This window comes from Mycteria americana, chromosome 7, assembly GCF_035582795.1.
Source record: "Mycteria americana isolate JAX WOST 10 ecotype Jacksonville Zoo and Gardens chromosome 7, USCA_MyAme_1.0, whole genome shotgun sequence".
Lineage (NCBI taxonomy): Eukaryota > Metazoa > Chordata > Aves > Ciconiiformes > Ciconiidae > Mycteria > Mycteria americana.
In genome coordinates, this window is record NC_134371.1 from 64246161 (window position 1) to 64266303 (window position 20143).

Consider the following 20143-nt stretch of genomic DNA (forward strand, 5'->3'; position numbering starts at 1 on the left):
CTCTCTGCATTAAAAGCCAGAACCCTATTTTGGGTTACAAAGATGGCTTTCTTGTCAGTCCTTGCTCCTATGAAGTTAACATGAAAGCTGCAGCTACACTGGATTAATTCCAGGCATTTGGTAACTGGAGACAAATCTCACTGCTGCGAGGGGAACCTACGCTTCCTCCCAACATGTGAATCGGAGCCATCATTTCAGCGCACACTGCTTATTTTGAGTAACTCTTAAAGTGCATCTCCTTTGTGTAAGGTGTACGATTTGGTACAGGTAAAAAATGAGACAGGAATGATAATGCAACATCATCTGTCACAGCCTGGGAAACCCCAACACAGGATAAACTGGGAATGAACGGAAAAACACAAAGCTGTGGAGAAAGGCTGTATTTCCAGTGGTCTAAGGTAAAAGAGTGGACAGCGGATACCTCAGAGGAAAGGCAGCAGCATCTTGGACTGAAAGAAGAGAAAGGGGCCGGGGCACCCAGGCTGGGTGCTGTGCCACGGCAGCCACGGGGCTGCCATCCCCCAGGGCAGGCCCTTGGCTCTGCCCCCTGCCCCATGGGGGAGCACCCCAGCAACCCCCCATGAAGCTCTCACTCCTCAGGTGGTGTTCTCATACTCTTAGGGTACCCCCCTGGGCAGCTGTGAGAGTCCTGTGACAAAAAGAAACAGCCGTTTATTTGAAAACAGGTCCAATTTAATGAACCAGGGCTATTACACAATACTTAGGGGACACGGAAAGCAACCAACCATCCTCCCCGACAGAGAGCAGCTACCACCTGGATGCTTTCTCACAGGGAGTGAGAAAGGTCTTTCTCACACGGTCTTTCTCTCCCCAGGCAGCAGTACAAGCGTTAAGGATCAGGGTAGGCAATGCAGGCTGTGCTAGGGCAGGAGGAGAGCCTGCCTAAGTCCTTAGTGTGCATCAAGTATAATTCCATCCCCATGTACAGCCTTTTCTGTATGTGGCTGGAAAGGTCCTCTTCAGAGGAGGTCGGTACCTTCTTCTCTGTGTTAGCGTATAATGGGGCAACTGAGGCACAGAGAGGTTGAAGTGACTTGCCTGGCATCACCCAGCGAGATAATGAGACAAGCGAAATGAACCCCACGGACTCGAGAGTGCTGGGCCAGTGCTCTGCTGTTCCCTCGGCCACACTGTTCTCTCCTCGAGGATTAAGTCTCTCCTCTGGACATCAAACAGGGCACAATACCCCTGCAGACTAACACGGATTGCAAAGCAAGTCACTGGTCTTCGTATTACAACAGAGCTGTGTACTTGGATGATTTTTAGTACCCTTAGGAGATCTCTCTCTTAAAATTGCACATGAAGACTTCCATTAACATTACCATGCTGTTCCCCGAGGTGTGGGTGATCGTAGCAGGCACTCTGGAGTGGCACCTGATCCTTAAAACACTCTCAAGAGTGAGAATCATACTAGAGACAAATATTTGATCCAAAGGCCTATGAAAGTATATGCACAAGGAACTCAGTCTATGAAGATGACTGAATTCGAGCAATGTCTGCAGAGAAACAAGGATGTCCAAGGCTCGGCCTAAGATTCCTTAGGTCAGGAATATCCTGCTAAAAGACAAAACAGGAATTTTCTTCGATTCCTGCAGCTTTCAAATATCTACTCATATCTTCATTGAATGCAGAAGAGCCACAGATTAATACAAATGGTTTTCTTCGACAGGAATTTATTATCGTCTTCATTAAATCTTCATTGAGACGACCAGTGTATGTGTTTTCCCGATAGCTCCAAGGAAGTTCTTCCAGTGACGTTTCCTGAAAAGACAAAAGGTTTGCAGTGTGCCATGTTAAAAAGGACAATGGATTGCTTACAGCCGAATCTGCCTCTTCCCCTCAGAGTACTGCACAGGACGTTTGTCACCCTTGTGACTCCATCTGGGTAGAACTGACCCATCCCGAGAGCTATGTTCCTCTTCCAAAGCCCAGATCAAATCTTTCCCTGTCATGAGACCTAGCCACTCACTCAGAGCAGACTGAACAAAACCAAAGTGTAACTATGGCCAAGAAATACTGCAGAATCTTCTCCTTTGAGAACCACTTCCCACTGTGCCTTTTCTATTCCCAAGTCCTAAATCCCAGTTCTCTTGCTCTCTATTGCCTCTTCCATTCCCAAGTCTCTTTCAGTCCCATCTCCCTCAACAAAACCGAAAGAAGCCAGCCCTGCTCCAAACACAGCTCTGATCCCATGAGAAATGTTAGATCCCATGGCATTAGATCCAGCAGGGACTCCCCTACTGCTATTAATTAGAAGCAGAAGGTGCTCAGATGCAGTGGTGACAGGCAGCAGAGTGAAATACTGAGACAGACAGATATATAATCCTAAAAGGGAGGGTGCACGAGTCAGCGCTGGACTACAACAAACCTGCTGAGAGAAGAGAAGAAAGGGAGATATGTACACGTGGGGCAGACAGCGTTGACAGGGGTCAGGTGAGTTTCTTGCCCTTCAATGATTGAATTTCAAGACCTCCTCGTGCTCTTGAGACAGCACTGTCCTGAAAAGGGTATTTAAGCTATGCCACCAGAGACAATTACTGGTCACGATCCTATGAAGTAGCTGAGGGGGTGCCTAAATCACAAGGACTTTTCTCTATACCCAATCTCAACTTGCCGAGGCCATATGTGGAACATAATGTATGAAGCAGATCCACCATGAGAGATACAAAAAATGATTCATCTGAGAAACTAAAAATGCAATGGGATTCATTCCCTTAGCATAAATAATTCTTTCTATATCCTCCCTGCAATGAATCCTCATTTCTGAGGGAAGTAATTTTCAACCACCAAATCTGTGCAGAACACAGGCAACTTTGGGACCAAATGGAAATGAAAAAGACTGCTCAAAATGTAAGACCACTGAGAGGTATGCCCTCGTCCCATGGATTTGGCAGAAAAAGTAATTTTACAGGGGGGAAGCAACTTTAAGAAGTTTAAAAATGGGTCAGCTGGGAAAAATAATTGCTGGGAAGTTGGTGCTAACATACTAGAAGAAGAGAGCTCTAGCCATGAGCAATGAATGGAAGAGAAGGACAGATTAAGGCACTGGTATTAGGAAAGAAGAAATAGTTTATTTGCTATGAGTCTCCTCGAGTCAAGTTTTCTTTGCACAAATGTTTAGGTGCAACAACAACCGTCTGAAGTGGGGGGGAATAACCAACAGTGACTATGAATCAGTAGGTCCATCCCAACAGAACAGCCACCAAGGAAGTAAAGAGGAACAAGCAGTGACGGTTGCTTCCCTGAAATTCTCCAGACTGGTAGCAGTGTGAGAATATATAGCGGATTTAACAACAGCAGCTACTGGATCACAAAATACTCTTGATGACTGGAAAAGAACTAAGATCACGCTGATGGAAAAACAGATGAGGCAGAGGCTCATCCAGCACCCAGAACCCTCACACAAACATGCTTCATACCTATTTATTTACCTGGCTTAGGACGTAAAATATTCTGATGTTCCAGTATCGAGCCAGATCCTGGAGAAGAGGTTTCAAATAAATTTTGTCAAATGTACGGAAGCAGCCAACAAGAGTTACAAAGGTTTCATCTTCTTCATCATCTGTTATGGACTGGAGGATGGGAAGCATTGGTGTGAGGCCGGTACCAGATGCCAGCATGAGGAGTTCTCCATGCTAACAACAAAACAGAGAATTTTGTATGAGCTGTGGTGACTGGAAACAGATGTGCTCGTGGTCAGTTCCTCCTTGCTGCCACACTGGTAAAGGGCCCCTCAAAAGAGAACAGATCAGAAGGTCATGAACTGGTAAATTCAAAGGATTTTTCTGTAAAGGATTACAGCTAGCACTTTCAGGGTTTATCTGTCAAATCTAACAAAACTGTATTTTACGCAAATATAAAGATTTATCCTAACTTTAGCCTTGATTTCAGTTAATTTATATTTCAGTTTCAATTCTGCAGTACACTTTGCTGACCCACTGTGTGTTGTTTTCCCACTGGAAATGATCCCTGTGTTTATCTTGGGTGCTGCAAAGTGAAATCCTGAATGTTCTCTGGAGGAAATGGTTTCTTCTCCATCCTGATCCACGTATCTTCCTCGTGTATTATCTCACTTTTCTCAAAGAGCTACAAGCAACACATAGTGCTTCCTACCTGCAAGAGGGGACATTCACTCTACTTGTGATAGGGATGTTCAGGCAGTAAGGTGCTGTGCGTAGGAGGACAGAAGGTTCCCAACACCTTCCTCAGCTGCCAGCCAGTGCACCAATGCCAGAACTGGGACTTAAGCCTTTATTAAGCCCTCAGAGGCTGCTTGTGATCTGTTTTGACTCAGCAGTTTATTGTGAATGGATCTGATCTGCCTGAATCTGAGTCCTATTCTACTGGCAGCAAATAGAAATAAAAGAAAATTTTACTACAAAACTAATATTAGGGACCTATGTTATAATTCCTAAATAATAAACAGTTCTTCTACAGCAAGTTGTTTTAAAGATTGCTCACGTGCTTTGCAAACTGCATGTACACGGATCACCCAGACAGCCCCTGAACGCAGCCACTTCTAGGCATGACTGCCATGTTCTGTCCCAAATGATTATCTGGAAGCTTTTAAGAGGAGAAGGGAACAGTAGCCTCAAACAGCAGGGAGAGTATTTCAGGAAGCAGAACACAATTGCTCTGCATGGAGCTCAGCCACTGGGATTTTACAGCCTTATTTTTGTTGGGGGAAAAAAAAGAAGAAAAAACAACAAAGCTTTGGGATCTTAATGACCAGTGTTTCAATTTTGCTCCTCATTTGAAAGGTCAGAATTAAGTAACCAAATTAGTATGTGTGAGAAGCCTTCCCCTGACACTGGATCTGCCTTTCTTTGCAGCGAGCCTGGTATCAGCAGGTGGGATCAACATTTGCAGAGTGGCTGGGTGACGTGACACCTCACTGGAGCTGCTACAGTTCAGGGAATACCCAAGAGAGAAAAAGATCAACACCTCCCCTTCACTCATGCTCAGTCACAAAACAGCAATGTGGTTCAAAAAAGGCAAAAATGGATCCACACTCACTGCTGGTGCAAAATAAGTTCCTTTTGTTAAATGCATCAGGAACTTCTAATGCAAGCGATGAACAGAGCGCCTTGCTAATGTTTTCCAGTCTCCCATTCACCTCCCTCTCCTCTTCCTTCTTAAATATTCTGCAGCTCAATAAGGTGTACTTTCTCCAACTGACTGGCAATGCTGTAGCACTGTACAGTAGCCCAGGAAGTCCCTAAAATAATCATGAAAACAATAATCAAATTGATGTCTTCCCTTCAGAGTATTAAACAAAGCTAGCTGCCACAAGCTGAAACATCCTATGTCTCTTAGGGAACTAACCTTATTAGGTTGATATGGGAACCCTCCAAACGGCCCACGCCAAAAGACCATGTCTCCTTTTTTCCACGTTTTTACGTATTGTGACATTAGCCCAGCTTCATAGCACTAATAAAAAACATTGCACAAAAGAAAAGAATAATTATACTCCATTGGAAAGTTTCCCAGCTTAAAGTCAATTATAGAGTTATCTACATTTAAACAAGAAGGGGGCAAAAAAACATTTCATGCATTTAAAAAGAAAGAAAGATCATTCTATTTGAAAAATAACTCAAAGTTATACCCAAACCAAAGACACTGAAATTAAATCATATTAGATCCATTCCAGCTTGACTATAACGTAAACACAACCCACTCTCATGCAGTCTGAATTTCCAAAACTGGAAAAAGCTTATCGGAGTTCTTGCTTACAAAGCACACAGAGAAGAGTGTCTTGAATGCAAAGCACAGTCCAAGCCTTCAAGTGTACTTCAAATCTCAGGGTACTCGGTCTGGAAATGCCCTCTGGGTACTGATAGTTATATAAACACTGCATAGCTCTTGCTTTATTTCAGTCTCTCAGATGCTGTGTTTATACAATTAGTGACCCAAAGTCAGGTTTCTCATTTATAAAACTCTTGTTTTCAGAACAGATCATCTGGATGCTAAGGGATGCCTTTGCATTTTCAAAAAAATGTTAATTTGGGCCTCGCGGAAGAAAAACATTAGCAAAATCTGCCTTACTTTCTACCAGGCACAAACAATATTATCTAAGCTTTTGCCTGCAGGAATGCTAACCTCACTCATGACTGATGAGGAAGGGTCAGTGCTTGCTAGAAACAGAGAAGCAAGGAGAGGCTGGAAAATGAAGGGCTCATCCAAGCAGTCCCGTTGCTATGTGCTATAGGTATATTATGTGTGGCCACTTTATGGTTAATGAGAACAAACATGCACAGAAGAACGGCCACAGTCTATGGGATCTGGCCGGAGAACAAGGGCTGGTCCAAACAGCAAGCGCAGATAAGCCCAACAACTGCAGCAGACAACTGGTCTCGCACAGAGGCGATGCCACTGATAAGCCTGAGGAAGAGCAACACAACCACAGGACAGAAGATGAGATGTGATATAAGTCTTCGAAGACTCCAGCTCATATGAAAGCAGCTTATTTTGGGGTACTTTCTGCACGCGCATTGGACAGAAGCCCAGCTCCACACCCCAGTGCCTTGGCTGGCCACCAAGCTGCACTGCAGGCAAACGAAATTGGTGAACCACAAAGAAGCTAAGAAAAAGTCAGTGAGCGTGTGCTTGTGCTTGCAAGCAGCATTAGCTAATAAAGAACAAAGATGCCCCTTCCCTCCTTAACAACCTCACTTAAACAAGATACCTGAAGTATTAAAAACTGTTAGCACCAGCTGTTACATTCAAAAGATAAACACATAACATAGATACATTCAGGCTCTGAGTTACTGTCAGAAACATTTTACATTCAGAGAGCTCTGGGCAGGTACTAAGTCTCATGCAAAGAGCATGCAGTTGCATAAAAGGAGCAGTATTTTATACCCACCTTCTTCAAATATATACGGAAACCCAAGGCAAGAGCAGAAAAGTCAGACCCACTTACTGCCTATTCCCAATGGACCAGGGTAATGGAAACTAAAACAATCCTTCTTTCACCAAAATTATTTCCCAAAATTGAAGTGAGAAGTAACTGAAGTGAGAAGTGGGTTTAAAATGAATTTTTCTAAATAAAAAGAAAAAAATAATTATCTCCTGGGGGAAAACTTCTACACCCAGTTTTACATGGAGAGAAACCCTAACATTATAAAATCACTCAAAAAGAGGGTTATGCTCTGTAAATGGCAACTCCCTCACTCTTAACTGTAGTATCACAAATGCAATGCTGTAATAACAGGAGACAGAAGGGTTTGAACAGTGCTTGGATTGCATAGTAATAATAATAATATAGTACTTTCCAAAATTGCCTGAACAGTGTGAAATATACCACAATCTACAGAGTGAGTTATAAAAATGGCTACTTTACACTGGGTGTTACCAACCTCTTTTGTCACTGCCAGAGAGTAACTATAGCTCCCTTTGGGATGAAAGGTTCTATATAAAGGAAAGGTATCATTACAATCATTACTATTATTATTGAAATGCAAGACCTGTGAGTAATAAGCAAGTATACATGAAATTTCACAGTCATCCTGTGAACGTATCCTATTAATGCAACTCAAATGCAACATTTCTCTCCCCTACCACACACCAATTGCCACAAGAATGGTGAAATGACCCTCCCACAGGTGTCCTATAGAAGCTGTACACTTTTCTAAAGAACAGGGTTTGTGTTCGAACATATAATGCATAATAAACCCCAAAAATGTGAAATCCTGGAAGACGGGCAGAGGACAAGTGGTCATTCTCTGCAAGCCACCTGGGATACCCAGCACTCTGAATTTCACACCTGTACTGAAGTCTGTGTCTGCCCTGAGGAATCACTCGTGACATACAAATGCAGTATCGGAAAAAGTTGCTTCAATTCAATATTCTCCACACAAAGTAATCATTTATGAGGGCCCTGCAGACTTTATTCAGACAAATTTCCAGCCAAGTTGTCCCATAAAATCCTTTTGAACTCAACCAGCATTTTGTGGTGGCCTCCAGAAGGGCCAGGACACTTGTCCAAAACGGGGCTCTGCCACCCCATCCAACTCGATAGGTGCAGCCCGTGCCCGCAGGCCACCTCTCTGCCCCATGGGCCACGGGGACCCTCTCAGACTGCAGGCAGCCCCAAGGCCCTGCCTGCACATCAGAAACAGCTGCCTACTGTCCATCTACATTTTTAAACAAACTGAAATTTTTTTTCTGAGGAGTGTTCTTAAAGTAAAATACAGGGGGGAGGATAAGGGGGGAGGCAAAGTTTCCACAAATCAGTGGCTCAACAGGGCTGACAACTGGGTGCGATTTCAAAGACAGATTGAAAAGGCAAAATGAAATCAGGGAAGTGGAATGGGCACCTCTTTCCCCACTGGCAACTGCAGGCCTCCCGAGAGGCTCTCCCAAGTGCTGAACAGGGCTTATGCTGCAAAGCACTTGTTTGTGTGTCACCTTCCTCTGCTTTCAGTTTTGTGGGGAAAACTGCAATTTTTATCAGCAAAGCACAACTGCTTCAAAACAACACAGAAACAGACCTTGAGGGATTTGAGAGAGTCTCACTTGAAGTGCTGACAGCATGCTCGGTTCCTAAAGAAAACAGTCCCCGGCACCTTCGACTCTAATCCATATTGTACAGGCTTACTTACTTTCACTAAAACTTCAAAGTAACCTTCTGCATTCCCTGGGCTAATCGGAGTATAGGCTCGCTGGACCTCCAAACCATTCACCATTCCTCTGAGAAGAGAAATATAGGAACCCACTGTGACTTGGGTCATTGACTTGTATTACCAAACTTCTGCAGTTCTCTGGGGAGACGAGGGAGGCAGCAGGTCTTCTTCCCAACGGCCCAGCCTGTGCACAGATGCAAAACATTTCCCTTCCAGAGGTGAAAATCTAGGGGGAACATAATGGCTAAATGCACCTTTCGTTTTCCTGGTGGTGGCCCCAGCTGTACCACATATTCAGCTCATGCACACATCCCCGGAAGGATGTTTGACCTGTTTTGTGAGAGACAGCTGAATGTGCAAGACTGGCAAAGGGGAGAGAAAAATGCTTTCATGGTAAGTTTGCTATCCCTTTTGGGCTGGGGTCTACTCTCCTTTCTGTGTTCAGACAGCATCTGGTAATTAAATAATGAAAGCCAGGGCACAGCCTTGACCTGAGGTCTTGTCAATATACACTGTATTTTCCTGTAAGTCTTCTCTTTCCATAGAATATATCCACCCTGCTCTTTACTACTGACTACGGTAACTGATTGAAGTGACCAAACCTTTTCCTCTGCTGCATTATGAGAGATGGCTGAAGGGAGAAGCAGGTACTTTCAGCAGCCAGCCAGCTGTACACATCAGCTGTTAACATACAAATAACATCAACAGATACAGATCAATGGTATCATAACATGACTTTTTCTATCTGGCAATGATCACCACAGATGGCTGAAAGAGACACAAACTTTTCCCAAGTGGCTCCTTTCTGGCAAGCAATAAACTACGCAGGAGGGTTGTTTTGTTAGAAATCAGTCAGGAAATGCCTCAACACTGGGGGTAACACCCCGGGTGCTGAGTTACCCCAAGATACATGGCCTAAAATACCAAGCTCCGGGGTAAGCGCAGCTCATTGTCTTCATCCCAACATGCTGGAGTAAATCATCTGTTGTAACATCTATTCTTTGACTCTTTCTTTCTGCAAATGGATTTTCTTAATCACACCTAGTTCTTTTTGACCCACCAACGCAGGGATAATGCTGAAGAAAAATACAGCTTTGGAATGGCTTTTACCATAAAATTAGTAGAGCTAACGAGTTCACAAGTTCTTTCATCTGTGTCATTGTGGAGGTATAGAAATTATGATTTGCCTGGTATGAAGCCTTTGTCTATTGACAAAAACCTACGTATTAGGTTACATAATGCAGACTGTTTAACTAGCAGAGAGAACAATACCTTAACACGATATGTTGTCCTAAACTCAATCGCAGACTGCTATTTCCTGGTAATTCAAATTTGTACTGGTAGGTGTCCTCTGTTAGCTGCTCCACCGAGCTTATGTTGAATGCAGTAAATGTATCTGGATTCAGTTCTGAATTATTGCTCTGCAAGAACAACAATAAATAATTACTCGGTTAGATGGTGTCTTTTATTATTTTATTTTTCTTTGGAAGCAAACGTGTGTGCTAATTTAGTGCTGGAGATACTCAGGACTCCAGAGGAACATGTATTAAATGCTGGGGCCCAGCACAAATTTCAGCTCTCTGCTGATTCATTATCATGTTCTGCGGCATGTATTTTGGGATCTTGCATTCCGCCCCCCCTTTTTTTAAATTACATTTTTACACCTTACAGCAAGGTCATCCTATTATGACTCACTGCAATGATTTTCTCATGTCTGGAAACAAACAGAAATAATACTGCTAAAAGAGCTGAGCGCTGCTTTGGGGGCAGCTTTGAAACCGACTGATGACCACTGCGAACAGGAAATATTGTTAGCTGTTTCAATGCTGATCGTTTTTGCTTGACCCAGCATAGACAATGTTACGTAAAAGGGCACCGACAAGCTTAAAATTATGCTCTGAAGACAACTACTCCGCCCCACACAACGCATCTTTTTTCATCCTCAAAGTATGAGTCTAAAAATCATGAAAAGATGAAAAAGGTCAGCGAAACGGAGCTTCTCCGAGGAAACTGTCAGAGAAAATTGTGAATCATTGTACCTTTCACCCATTCCCACTTTCCAGAGAGGCAGGCTCTGGCTGGCTGGGGTACCCCAGCGAGGAGAAGCTGCAGACCCAGGGCTGTAATGCGACACCAGGGCGAACTCGACACTTGGAAAATCACATTACAGCAGGGAGAGAGCGAGCAAGGGGGAGGGTGGCTGCGAAGGCAGAGTTTGGGGAATTGCGTTTACAGCCTTCTCTTAAGACATTGCTTTAATCTATCGCTGCATCCCTCGCCCGTCACCACAACCCCACACGCTAACAAGTACGATCAAAGCACTGGCTCTAGGATGTGATGAAGATAAATTGACCTGCTCCTTCTTCTCCATGAGGAGGCTTTTGTCCTGCTTTGCTTTGGCCCTCTCCCATTGTGCAAGCTCCTTCGCATACACATCATAGATGCAGGGTTTGCAGCCGCTGCCGCAGCACTGGGATGGAGAAGGTTCCTGGGGTTTGAGAGCCAGCCAGTCATCCTCATTTCCACTCATTGTCTGCAAAACACAAGCCCTGCATCAAAAACAGCACGATGAAGAGCAGCACGTGCTCATCAGCCGAGCATTATTTGGAGAAGGACTGAGAAATCTCTCTCGAGCCTCTTGCGTGTGTATCTCAGGGGACTCAGAAAATTGAAAACCTGCGAGCCGATCTGGCTCTTGCAACGCTCCATTTTCGTTCAAGTGCTCGCTGCCCCTGCCTTGTCCGGTGCAGGAATCCCAGACACCGCAGCCACCAGCCCAGAGCTGCACAGCAGACCCCAGCCCAGCTTCAGGCTCCGCTTCCCAGCCTGGCTGCCCAGCCAAAGCTACCTCCAGCAGCAGCAGGCACACACTTATTCCTGCTTGTTCTGACGTGGTGATTTCCAACAAGAGTGGCCTGGTCACCTGGAGCAGAAGCATCTTAAAAATCTGCAGCTTGGTCCACGAGAATGGATAACGAATCCCAACTGCCAAGACATGGCCTGCCGGAGCCTGCTTTAAAATGGGGGGAGGGCAGCGAGCTGAACGTGGGGTTTAGAGCCGAGACTAGAAGCAAATGTGGTAAAGTCACAGGCAAAGAAACGAACGCTGGTTGTGAGCAGATTTGAGCCTGGCTTTAAATGCAGACATGTAGGAAAGGGCAAGAAGCACAAGCAGCGTGATTTTTATCCCGTAGTGCTACCTTGCTTCAGACAGAGCTGTACTCAAACCAAATGCTCCTTAAACCGAAATCATGATGCAGACCTCTCAGGGACTCTGCTATTTTTACACAATGGTTGGCTTAACGCTGTTCCCAATGCATTTGTATCTGTATCATTTAAACAAAAGGAGGTGCAGAGGAAATTATAAAGCCACAGGTGACGAGGCTGAGGAAAAGAACACTTAGCACTTAGAAGAGCTTCATTTTCAAGGTGAATTAATTAACTAACCTTCAGCCCTGCAATGCAAATACGCTTATTCTAACGTTACGGGGGGAGAAGAGGGAACCAAAGGGCGAGCGCTCCTGCTCTCCACAGTAGCTGACGGTTCCATGCCCTCCCGAGCACCCACAGCTCCTCCGAGGGCTGCGAGGAGGGCGACCCCGACCAGGCCGCAGGTGGAGCCCAGAGCCCCCGGGCTCCGAGCACTTAGTAAGCGTGCCCGGGGGCTTGGGCACGCCGCCCCGCAGGCAGAGCAGCCCCGGCCCCCCCCCGGGGCACAGGCCCCAGCCCCGGCCCCGGCCCCACACAGCGGGCCTGCAGACCCCCCCGGCGCCCCTGCTCGCCAAGGGCCGGTCTCCCAACTGCCCCCCCACACACGAGAGGGGAGGCGCCTTCCCCCGCCCGCCCCCTGACTTACCAACATGGCACCTGCCCTTCACCCGCCGCCACCGCCCCCAGGCAATTTGCCGACCCTCCCTTACCGCGGGGCGCCTGTCCGCCATTGGCAGCCGCCGCCGTCAGTCATCCGGGTTGGGAAGGGGGGGCGTAAGCCCGCCCCGCCGCGCTCCCGCCGTGCCGCGCGCGGCAAGATGGCGGCGGGCCGGCGTTGAGGCGGCGGCGGGAGGATGGCGGCGGCGGGGCCGATGGCGCTGAGGCGGGTGGGGGCGGCGGCGGCGGCGCGGGGCCGCGGCACCCTCCTCACCCGCGGCATCCTCACCCGCGCCGCGCCGCCTCGTCACCGCGGGCCGCTGCCGCGCACGCCCTGGACCACCCGCGGGCCGCCGCCGGAGGAGCTGGCCCGGGCGGTGGAGCGGCGGCCGGTGCGGGAGCAGGTGGAGCTGGACGCCGTCACGTACGCGGGGCGGCAGCACTTCGTGCCCGGCCTGGCCCGGCCGCGCTTCCCGCCCTGGGACCGCGGCTGGCACGACCCCTGGCACTCGCCGGGGCCGCGCTACGAGGACATGCCGCTCTACAAGGAGCGCGGCTGCTACGTTTGCCACCAGCGCGTCCGCATGCTGGAAGGTACCGGCCCGGCGGCCCTTCCTTCGGGCCTCCCGGCCCGGGCCACCCCCCTCTGTCCCCCCAGCGCTGCCCCGGGCCGCGCAGCGTGTTCAAGCACTTACCTTCACCGCCAGCCAAGGTTTCTCCTCACACAGTGTGTAAAAACCCGGGCGGTGAGGAGCCCGCCCTGCCTCATGAGCTAACTGCGCTGCCAGCCCGTTGCCAGCCTGCCCGGCGGCCCCGGTAATGCGTTTTTCCTTGGTTTTTGTTTCAAGGAGTTCGGCAAGCGCAGTGGCTCACCAAGACGAAGCTGGTGGAAGGCTTACCGCCGTCGGTGCTCAGCATCGTTGACGACTCGGCTCACCGGCTCGAGGACTACGAGGAGAGGGTCAAGTGTGCAATCTCGCACGCACGGCTCTGGGACACGACAGAAGTTGCTCCCAGGAGAGAACATTATTGGTAAGTCCTCGGTTGTAGGGAAAACCTTTCTGCTGCGTGGTCATGGCTTTAGCATAAGCCAGTCATCAAGCTTACGAACATCAGTTCTTACGAACTCGTCAACTTAAGAACAACTTTTTACCACTACAAAGAAAATTCATGCATAGACCTACTGTTGAGAGACTCACTTACTGTGCAAAACCGTTAGACCCTTTGTATCGGGTTGTCAGCTTGTAAAACAAACAAAACAAACAACAACCACCAAAAACCCCAGTTCTGAATGTTGACGGTAGTACCAGTGTAAACACGTACTCTACATTAAAGCTTCTTTCAGGCCAAGGTCTGTGTTTCAACTTGAGATCTACTTCTAGCTGATGCAGAAAGTCAATTTTTGAATCAGTAATGGTAAGCATTACCTCTGCCAACTTGGAACAGGACTGGTGTGTGGGATATTAATCTGAAATCTGCGTTAGCTGTTTGGAAATGTTATGCTATTATACATTTTGTAACTGTAACATACAGTAACGTTACAGCCTTCATGTCCCAGAAGCATCTGCGCGCCATTATGATCACCTTTTTTATGTAACTATTATTTTTTTTCCTCATTCTAAAGCCCAGTACTGTTTGAAGACTTGCTGCATATATGTCGGTTAATGTCTATGAAGTATCCTTCTCTGGCTAAAAGAATGTTGGCTAGAAACTACAAGATATCAGCTACGTGGGAAAGAGGTTAGTTGCTGCTGTGGTGGAAGCATTTAGATCTTTTCATTAATATAAGAGGGGTAACGAAGCCGCTAGCTTTAAGGCTGAGGATTTGGAGAAAATGAAACAGTTTCTGGAACCAAGTAATTCTTTCAGTTTTAAATAGTGCTGTAAGGATGGGCAGCCTTGGAAGATGGCAGGATACTTGCCCTGAGGAGATTATTAGGGCGTTAGACAACGTGAACAAGGTGGTAGGAGAAGAGAACCAGTGTCTTAGAACTGATTGTTTATTTTTTTGTGTCCAAAACCTGTGCTGCTGTTTTTCTACATATATTTAGTTAAAAAACTAACACCAGCAATTAACGTTGGTATTTTAGAAGAAGAACCTACAGCTGAGCTACTATATAAGTTTAGTTTGGAGGTGAGGGGGAGAGAATGAGCCTTGCAGAACAATGACTTGCCAGAGTGCTGCTCCCAAAAGGAAACACGTCTTTCCCTAATGTTATTTCGGCAATGTTTGAATGTAGCCTAATTTCCCTCCCCAGAATCCACTCTTCTTCAGGTCCGTGGCCTGAACGGAATACTTATGAACTCTATGGCCCCAATACCACCAGTAGCCTCCAAGGAGGAGATACTGGCCACTGAAGAACATGTTCTGGAGACCTTCTATCCCATCTCTCCTACAATTGATCTTCAGGAGGTGAATGTGTACAAAGAGCTCAACGATACAGGTAAATTTAGCCGTTGATAATAATTTTCTGTCAGACTAAGCGTTGGGGTTACCCTGGAGTCCTTGCCCTTCTGCGAGACAGCTGTGGGTAGGAGGTGGATGGGAGTGAGGGGACACAGTAGCTGGGCACAGGGTGTGCAGTGCAAGCGCTCCAGACATGTGGCAAGTATATTGTGGCCTAAGCAGGACTGCGGAGAAGAGCTTAAATCCCAGCAAATTAACAGTTCCTGAAGATAGGGGAGAAAACATCGGCTGTGTAGTCTCTCACTGAACAATTCCTGACATGATTATCTGCCATTTAGGTTTTAGAGATGGTTATCCGTACTCTCATCCTCACACTCTGTTCTTCCTGGAATCGGCCAACATTCGTCCTAACAGGTTCAGACCAGAACAACTTCGTGCTAAAATGCTGATGTTTGCTTTTGGCAATGCGCTGGCAAAGGCTAAGGTGCTGTACGGGGTACGTATTGGAGGCTGCTGCTGACTCGCTGGGCCTTTGTTCTTTCTCTAAAGCTGCAGCTAGTGGAAAGAGTCGTGATGTTCTTTTGCTGTGGCATATTACAGTAGTTTTCAGATCTGAGCTTCCCAGTCCAGAGGTCTAACTCTAACCTTCAGGTATGGTTCTGCTAATCCAGAAAAAGATCTCTCAGCAATGAGCGTGTTCGTGATGTAACATGCGTTAGAGTGGTAATGGGTAGGAACCAGGGAGTAGGTTCAAGTCTAAAACTCTAACCCATCCCACAGCTCAGTATGTAAATTGATACTTCATTGCTGGCTGAAGGAGGAATTTTAATTAAAATACAAAATCTACATTCAAAACTTGTTTGACTAGAGTAATTTTCTGGGCAAGGTAACAATACATTTATTAAAATCTTGGCTTTAAACCAAGTAGAAGATGCAGAATCAGCAAGTACTCATACAGTTTCTGTGGTAACTGGCTTTTTAAACATTCTTCCCTCCACCTTCTTTCCTAGAATGATCCCAAGGTTTTGGAGCAGCCAGTAGTGGTGCAAAGCATTGGCACAGATGGCCAGCTCTTCCAGTTCATGGTGTTCCAGTTAAATACAACAGACCTTGTCTCTAGTGATGGCATAAAAAATCTAGTCTGGATTGACTCTGATCAGAATCTGTATGAAAAAGCCCAATGTATTCCAGAAGTCAAGAAGAGAGTTGTTACGGTAAGCAAAACTTGGGAAATGGTCCTGGAGATCCTACGCTTTCACCTCTGCTGGAGGTTTGGGAGCTGGCATAGAGCTGCAGAGCGGGTTTTAAACCAGCTGAAGGGACCTGACACAGGCACTGGCCTCGTTCTTACTGGAGCAGGTGTTACTGATAGGGAGGATTTGTAGTGCTGATGTACCGCATAGCGTGCAAGCCACATGCCAAGCTTAGTATGAACTCCTACATAAAGATATCCCCATCTGTAATCTACCATCTCATAATATGCTTGTTTAAAATCAGCTCGTGCTCTGATGAAGGAAGTGCTTACATGCAACTGTCAGCTTCGCTGTAGAGTAAATAGAGCACAGTGCTGTCAGCCCTGGTTACGCTGGGAGGGCGTCTCAGTTTGATGGGCAAAGGGTTTATGCCAGCTGAGATGTATACCAGTGGAAGTACCCACACACAAACCCGTCTGGGGAGGGAGAGCACAATTTGGAAGCTGCCGCGTCTGAAGTCTTTTGCTCAAGCTTATTTAAAGCCGTTGTTTGTCTACATTAATCACTTCACTGCAAACTGAGCATCCATGTCTTTTTCTCTGCAGAAGCCCGCTGGAATATATGGCTTTCAGCCAGACACATTCAAGAAGTTTCTGGCACTGTATCTGCATGGAACTGTGTGAAATTCAGCTCAAATGAAAATACTTCACCAACTGTACCTGCTGCTTCTCTTTGCCAGAACCATCACATAATTAAAGAAAGGTGGATTAATTTACTTTAAAAAATAAATTACATTGTTACTGAAAGTAAAAATTTTTTTTAAACTAAATTGTGCATGAAGAAACTCTTTCATTTTAGGGTCTCCCCTCTGGATTCGGGTTAGAGAGAGTCATCAAATGCATCCTCCTGCACTCTTCCACCGCTGCCTAGAAAGAACATCAGCCAGTCATTATTCCTCTGTGCAGGTTCTGCTCTCCGTGTGCTTTTGCACAGAGCTAGACTCAAACCGATTTTCTGAGTTTGCTTTGAGTACCTCTGAATGCAGTGTATGTAGAAGAGACTTACAAAGCTTCAAGAGGGGAGCCTGAGACATGAGCCTTTTTCATTTTGCCTGGCTTTTACTTTGTTTTAGTCCTGGCTGCTTTGGGATGTGTCGTGCTGCCCTGCGCTTGGTTCCCAAAGCACTTAATCGGTGAGATTGCTTTGTTGGATCTATACAAGCACAGTTCTTTTATCCCTCAATCCTGGATGAAGAGACCTATCCATTTTGGGAAAGTGGTGTAGAATGTAGCGTGAAACTTTGGTGCCTGGTAGCTGGTATTTGCCGCTAAAAACACAAAGGAAGAATTTCTTCCTGCCACACAGAGTTAACTGAGCAGCAAGCATATTCTTTTTAAGATGGGGGGATTAGTGTGGTTTTTGTAAAATGAAAGCTAAATTAGCTCCAGCCAAATGTAGAATGTTTTGCAGTTCTGCACTGAAACCCTCCAGCACATGGGAAGGAGTAGGACAGCCTGCGCTATTTTAAGGTGTGGAAGAGCATATTTCCAAGAAATTAATCTCGCTTCAGTGTCTTGTGTCAGAGACTGGTCTGTGCTTTGTGATCTCTGGCCATCTGGATGAACACCCCAGTTGTGTGTTCCAGTCTCGATCCATCAGACAGCTCTGCTCTGCGGGTTTCAGAAAACAGACTTACACTAGTCAAATTTGAGCTCAGCAGTTGCACCCAGTAAATTGGGATGTATCGGCTGTAAGTTAAATTAACAAATCCCTCAACAGTTAGGAGAAAATGCTCGAAAGAGAAATAATCTAGTAAGCGTTGCATTGATCTAAATCATGTTAATCCTGCCTGCTCCAGGGATGCCTAATTCAGCTCATCGATTTAAATCTGCTCAGATCTATTATTTGCACCCAGTTATTTAGGAATATATTTTAATACACTCATGCTCTGTGGAGGCTGTTCCGGTAGGTGTTTCTCAGGCTGTTGGCTCTCTGCTATGTTACACGGACCCTGCTGAACAGCTCTAGGCAACAGCCCTCGGACTATTGACATCCCCTCGCCCTTCCAGCTTTGGGTCATTACTCGTCTTAGGGAGGAAACCCTGTAGGGCAGCCAGCCGCTGTGTTAACATTCCTGAGCAGAGCGGTTTCACTAAGGAAGCGTCATCAAGAGTGGCTGTGGGGGAGAGAGGGCGTGGAGAAACGCCTCACGTGCTTCTAGTAGATGTGGAAATCTGTGAAGATGGTCTACATGGGAAAAAGCCAAAGTCCCTTTAGATGCTTTTACCTCTCAACAAAGACATCTCTATTAGGACAGGCAATAGAAGAGGAGAAACTAAGTGAAGCTGGAGTCCTGCTGTCTCCCAGACTGAGCAGAGGCAAAGCATGAGCACAGGGAGAGATGGACGAAGGCAGAACAAAGGCAATTTTGAAAAATGGCAGAAACAGTAAGACAGGGGACAGTCAGCAGAGGAATGAGGCTTCAGCAGGTTACAAGAGGCATCAGGAAGCCACTTGAGATGAGGGGACCATACATGAGCGTGCAAGACCATGTCCCTGGTTTGCTCGGGGCACAGCTGATCTCGCCTGCGGTGAGGGAAGCAGTATTCACGTGTCGCTAGAAGGAGCAGCTGATCCTTGTGCTGGGTAAGCTCCTCTGAGGTCCAGGAGAGGAGCTCAGGGTGGGGAGAGCAGGGCTCCCGGCTTGGCACCTGGGGCAGATGCTCAGGTTGGTCCGTTGCGGTGCAGGTACGGGGTCCGTGAACCAAGCAGCCCCCCTACCACAGACAGCCGCGCACACGTGTGTGGTGTCCCGCTGGTCTTCCCAAGCACGCTACACATGGTTCACCCGCTCGTTCCTCCGGTGCGACCTGCTGGAATTAGCCCAGCTGAGGGAGGTGGGATGGAGAGCAGGACAATGGGTCACAGAGGCACATCTGGGTTGGCATCAATAAATTATGAAGGCTTGTCAGCAAGCCTTATGAATGACATTACCTCAGCACAGACCAAGAACCAGGCATTAACTTTTAATGAGTGGCAGCCGGGGGAAGCAGAACATGCGAGAACAGGGTGGCTGGAGTCCGAGATGAAGACCTGGTGGTGCCTGGCTGCCCAGGGGAGAGCTCTGCAGCCGCTGGTGCAGGATCTGGCCCCCAGCCTGGCATGGGGATGATGCACGGTGTGCTGTCCCGGCTCCACCACTCCACGCTACCTTCCCCTGAACTGCTCCCGGTGCAAAAATCGGACTCCACGGGCTGCACTCATTGTGCCAGCAAGTACGCACCGTGCTCAGATCGGAGCACCTGGTTGTTCAGATCCTCCTTCCGCATTTAATTTAATGAAAACTAATGTGGGAGACAATTATCCCTAAGGTTGCGCTCGGGAGGCGTTTAGAGGAGGGAACTTGGCAGTTTCTCATGGCAGTGTTTGATAAAATTATCCTGTAACCCAGTAAGAACCAACGGGAAGGGCTTTTCTACGCCCTGCAATGAACACAACGGGCAGCGATGGTGCCCATTGCTCCAGGCAGCCGAGCGGTGCCTGGCTGGGCAGCGCGGGTGGGGATGGCTCCGGGGAGCCAGGAGGGCAGGAGGTCCTCATCAGCGTCAACTAATTACCCTTGGGGGTCACGGTTCCAAATGATGGCCGATGCTCACAGGCTACTTTCTGCAAAGCACGGAGGGATGTGGTTGCCTGGACCAAAAACCACATCGGGGCATGGCTGCAGATCCCGCACGGGGACATCAACTGTGGCGTTAACCCGGAGGCAAACCTGCACGGGTAGCAAAGGGTGCGAACGCACACCACTCCTCAGACCCGCCGTTAATTACATGCTAATCGGCTCTGCAGGCAATGGTTTTTCTGGGTGGTTCCCAAACCCAGCAGATATCCAACGCATCGCCCCCTCGCCCCTCTGCTCCATGAGCATCCTTGACCGCACGGCTCGCACTCCTGGATCTGCAGCAGTGACATGGCTGCAGATGCCGGTGCTGGGCGGGAGCATCCCCCAGGACCGGCAGAGCTCCAGGATG

General features: G+C 47.3%; 2 protein-coding genes across 5 annotated transcripts; one reads left to right on the forward strand and one right to left on the reverse strand.

Moving 5' to 3' along the window:
- Window positions 1–452: 452 nt before the first annotated feature.
- On the reverse strand, window positions 453–12645 carry CYB5RL (cytochrome b5 reductase like). Of its 4 annotated transcripts, none has more exons than XM_075508812.1 (7): window positions 12566–12619; window positions 10999–11178; window positions 9918–10066; window positions 8625–8712; window positions 5347–5451; window positions 3453–3656; window positions 453–1782 (listed from the first exon to the last, which is right to left on the reverse strand). In XM_075508812.1, exons 1-7 carry the CDS (start codon window positions 12584–12586, stop codon window positions 1579–1581), a joined length of 951 nt encoding a protein of 316 aa, XP_075364927.1. In that variant the 5' UTR covers window positions 12587–12619; the 3' UTR covers window positions 453–1578. The 4 variants fall into 4 exon arrangements, with proteins under 4 accessions (XP_075364927.1, XP_075364930.1, XP_075364931.1 ...); XM_075508814.1 differs by having other exon boundaries at window positions 454–1782; window positions 12502–12645; XM_075508815.1 differs by lacking the exon at window positions 10999–11178 and having other exon boundaries at window positions 12502–12604.
- On the forward strand, window positions 12641–16941 carry MRPL37 (mitochondrial ribosomal protein L37). Its single transcript, XM_075508811.1, has 7 exons — window positions 12641–13106; window positions 13361–13544; window positions 14137–14252; window positions 14771–14956; window positions 15258–15415; window positions 15930–16133; window positions 16718–16941. Exons 1-7 carry the CDS (start codon window positions 12710–12712, stop codon window positions 16793–16795), a joined length of 1323 nt encoding a protein of 440 aa, XP_075364926.1. The 5' UTR covers window positions 12641–12709; the 3' UTR covers window positions 16796–16941.
- The last annotated feature ends 3202 nt before the right edge of the window (window positions 16942–20143 follow it).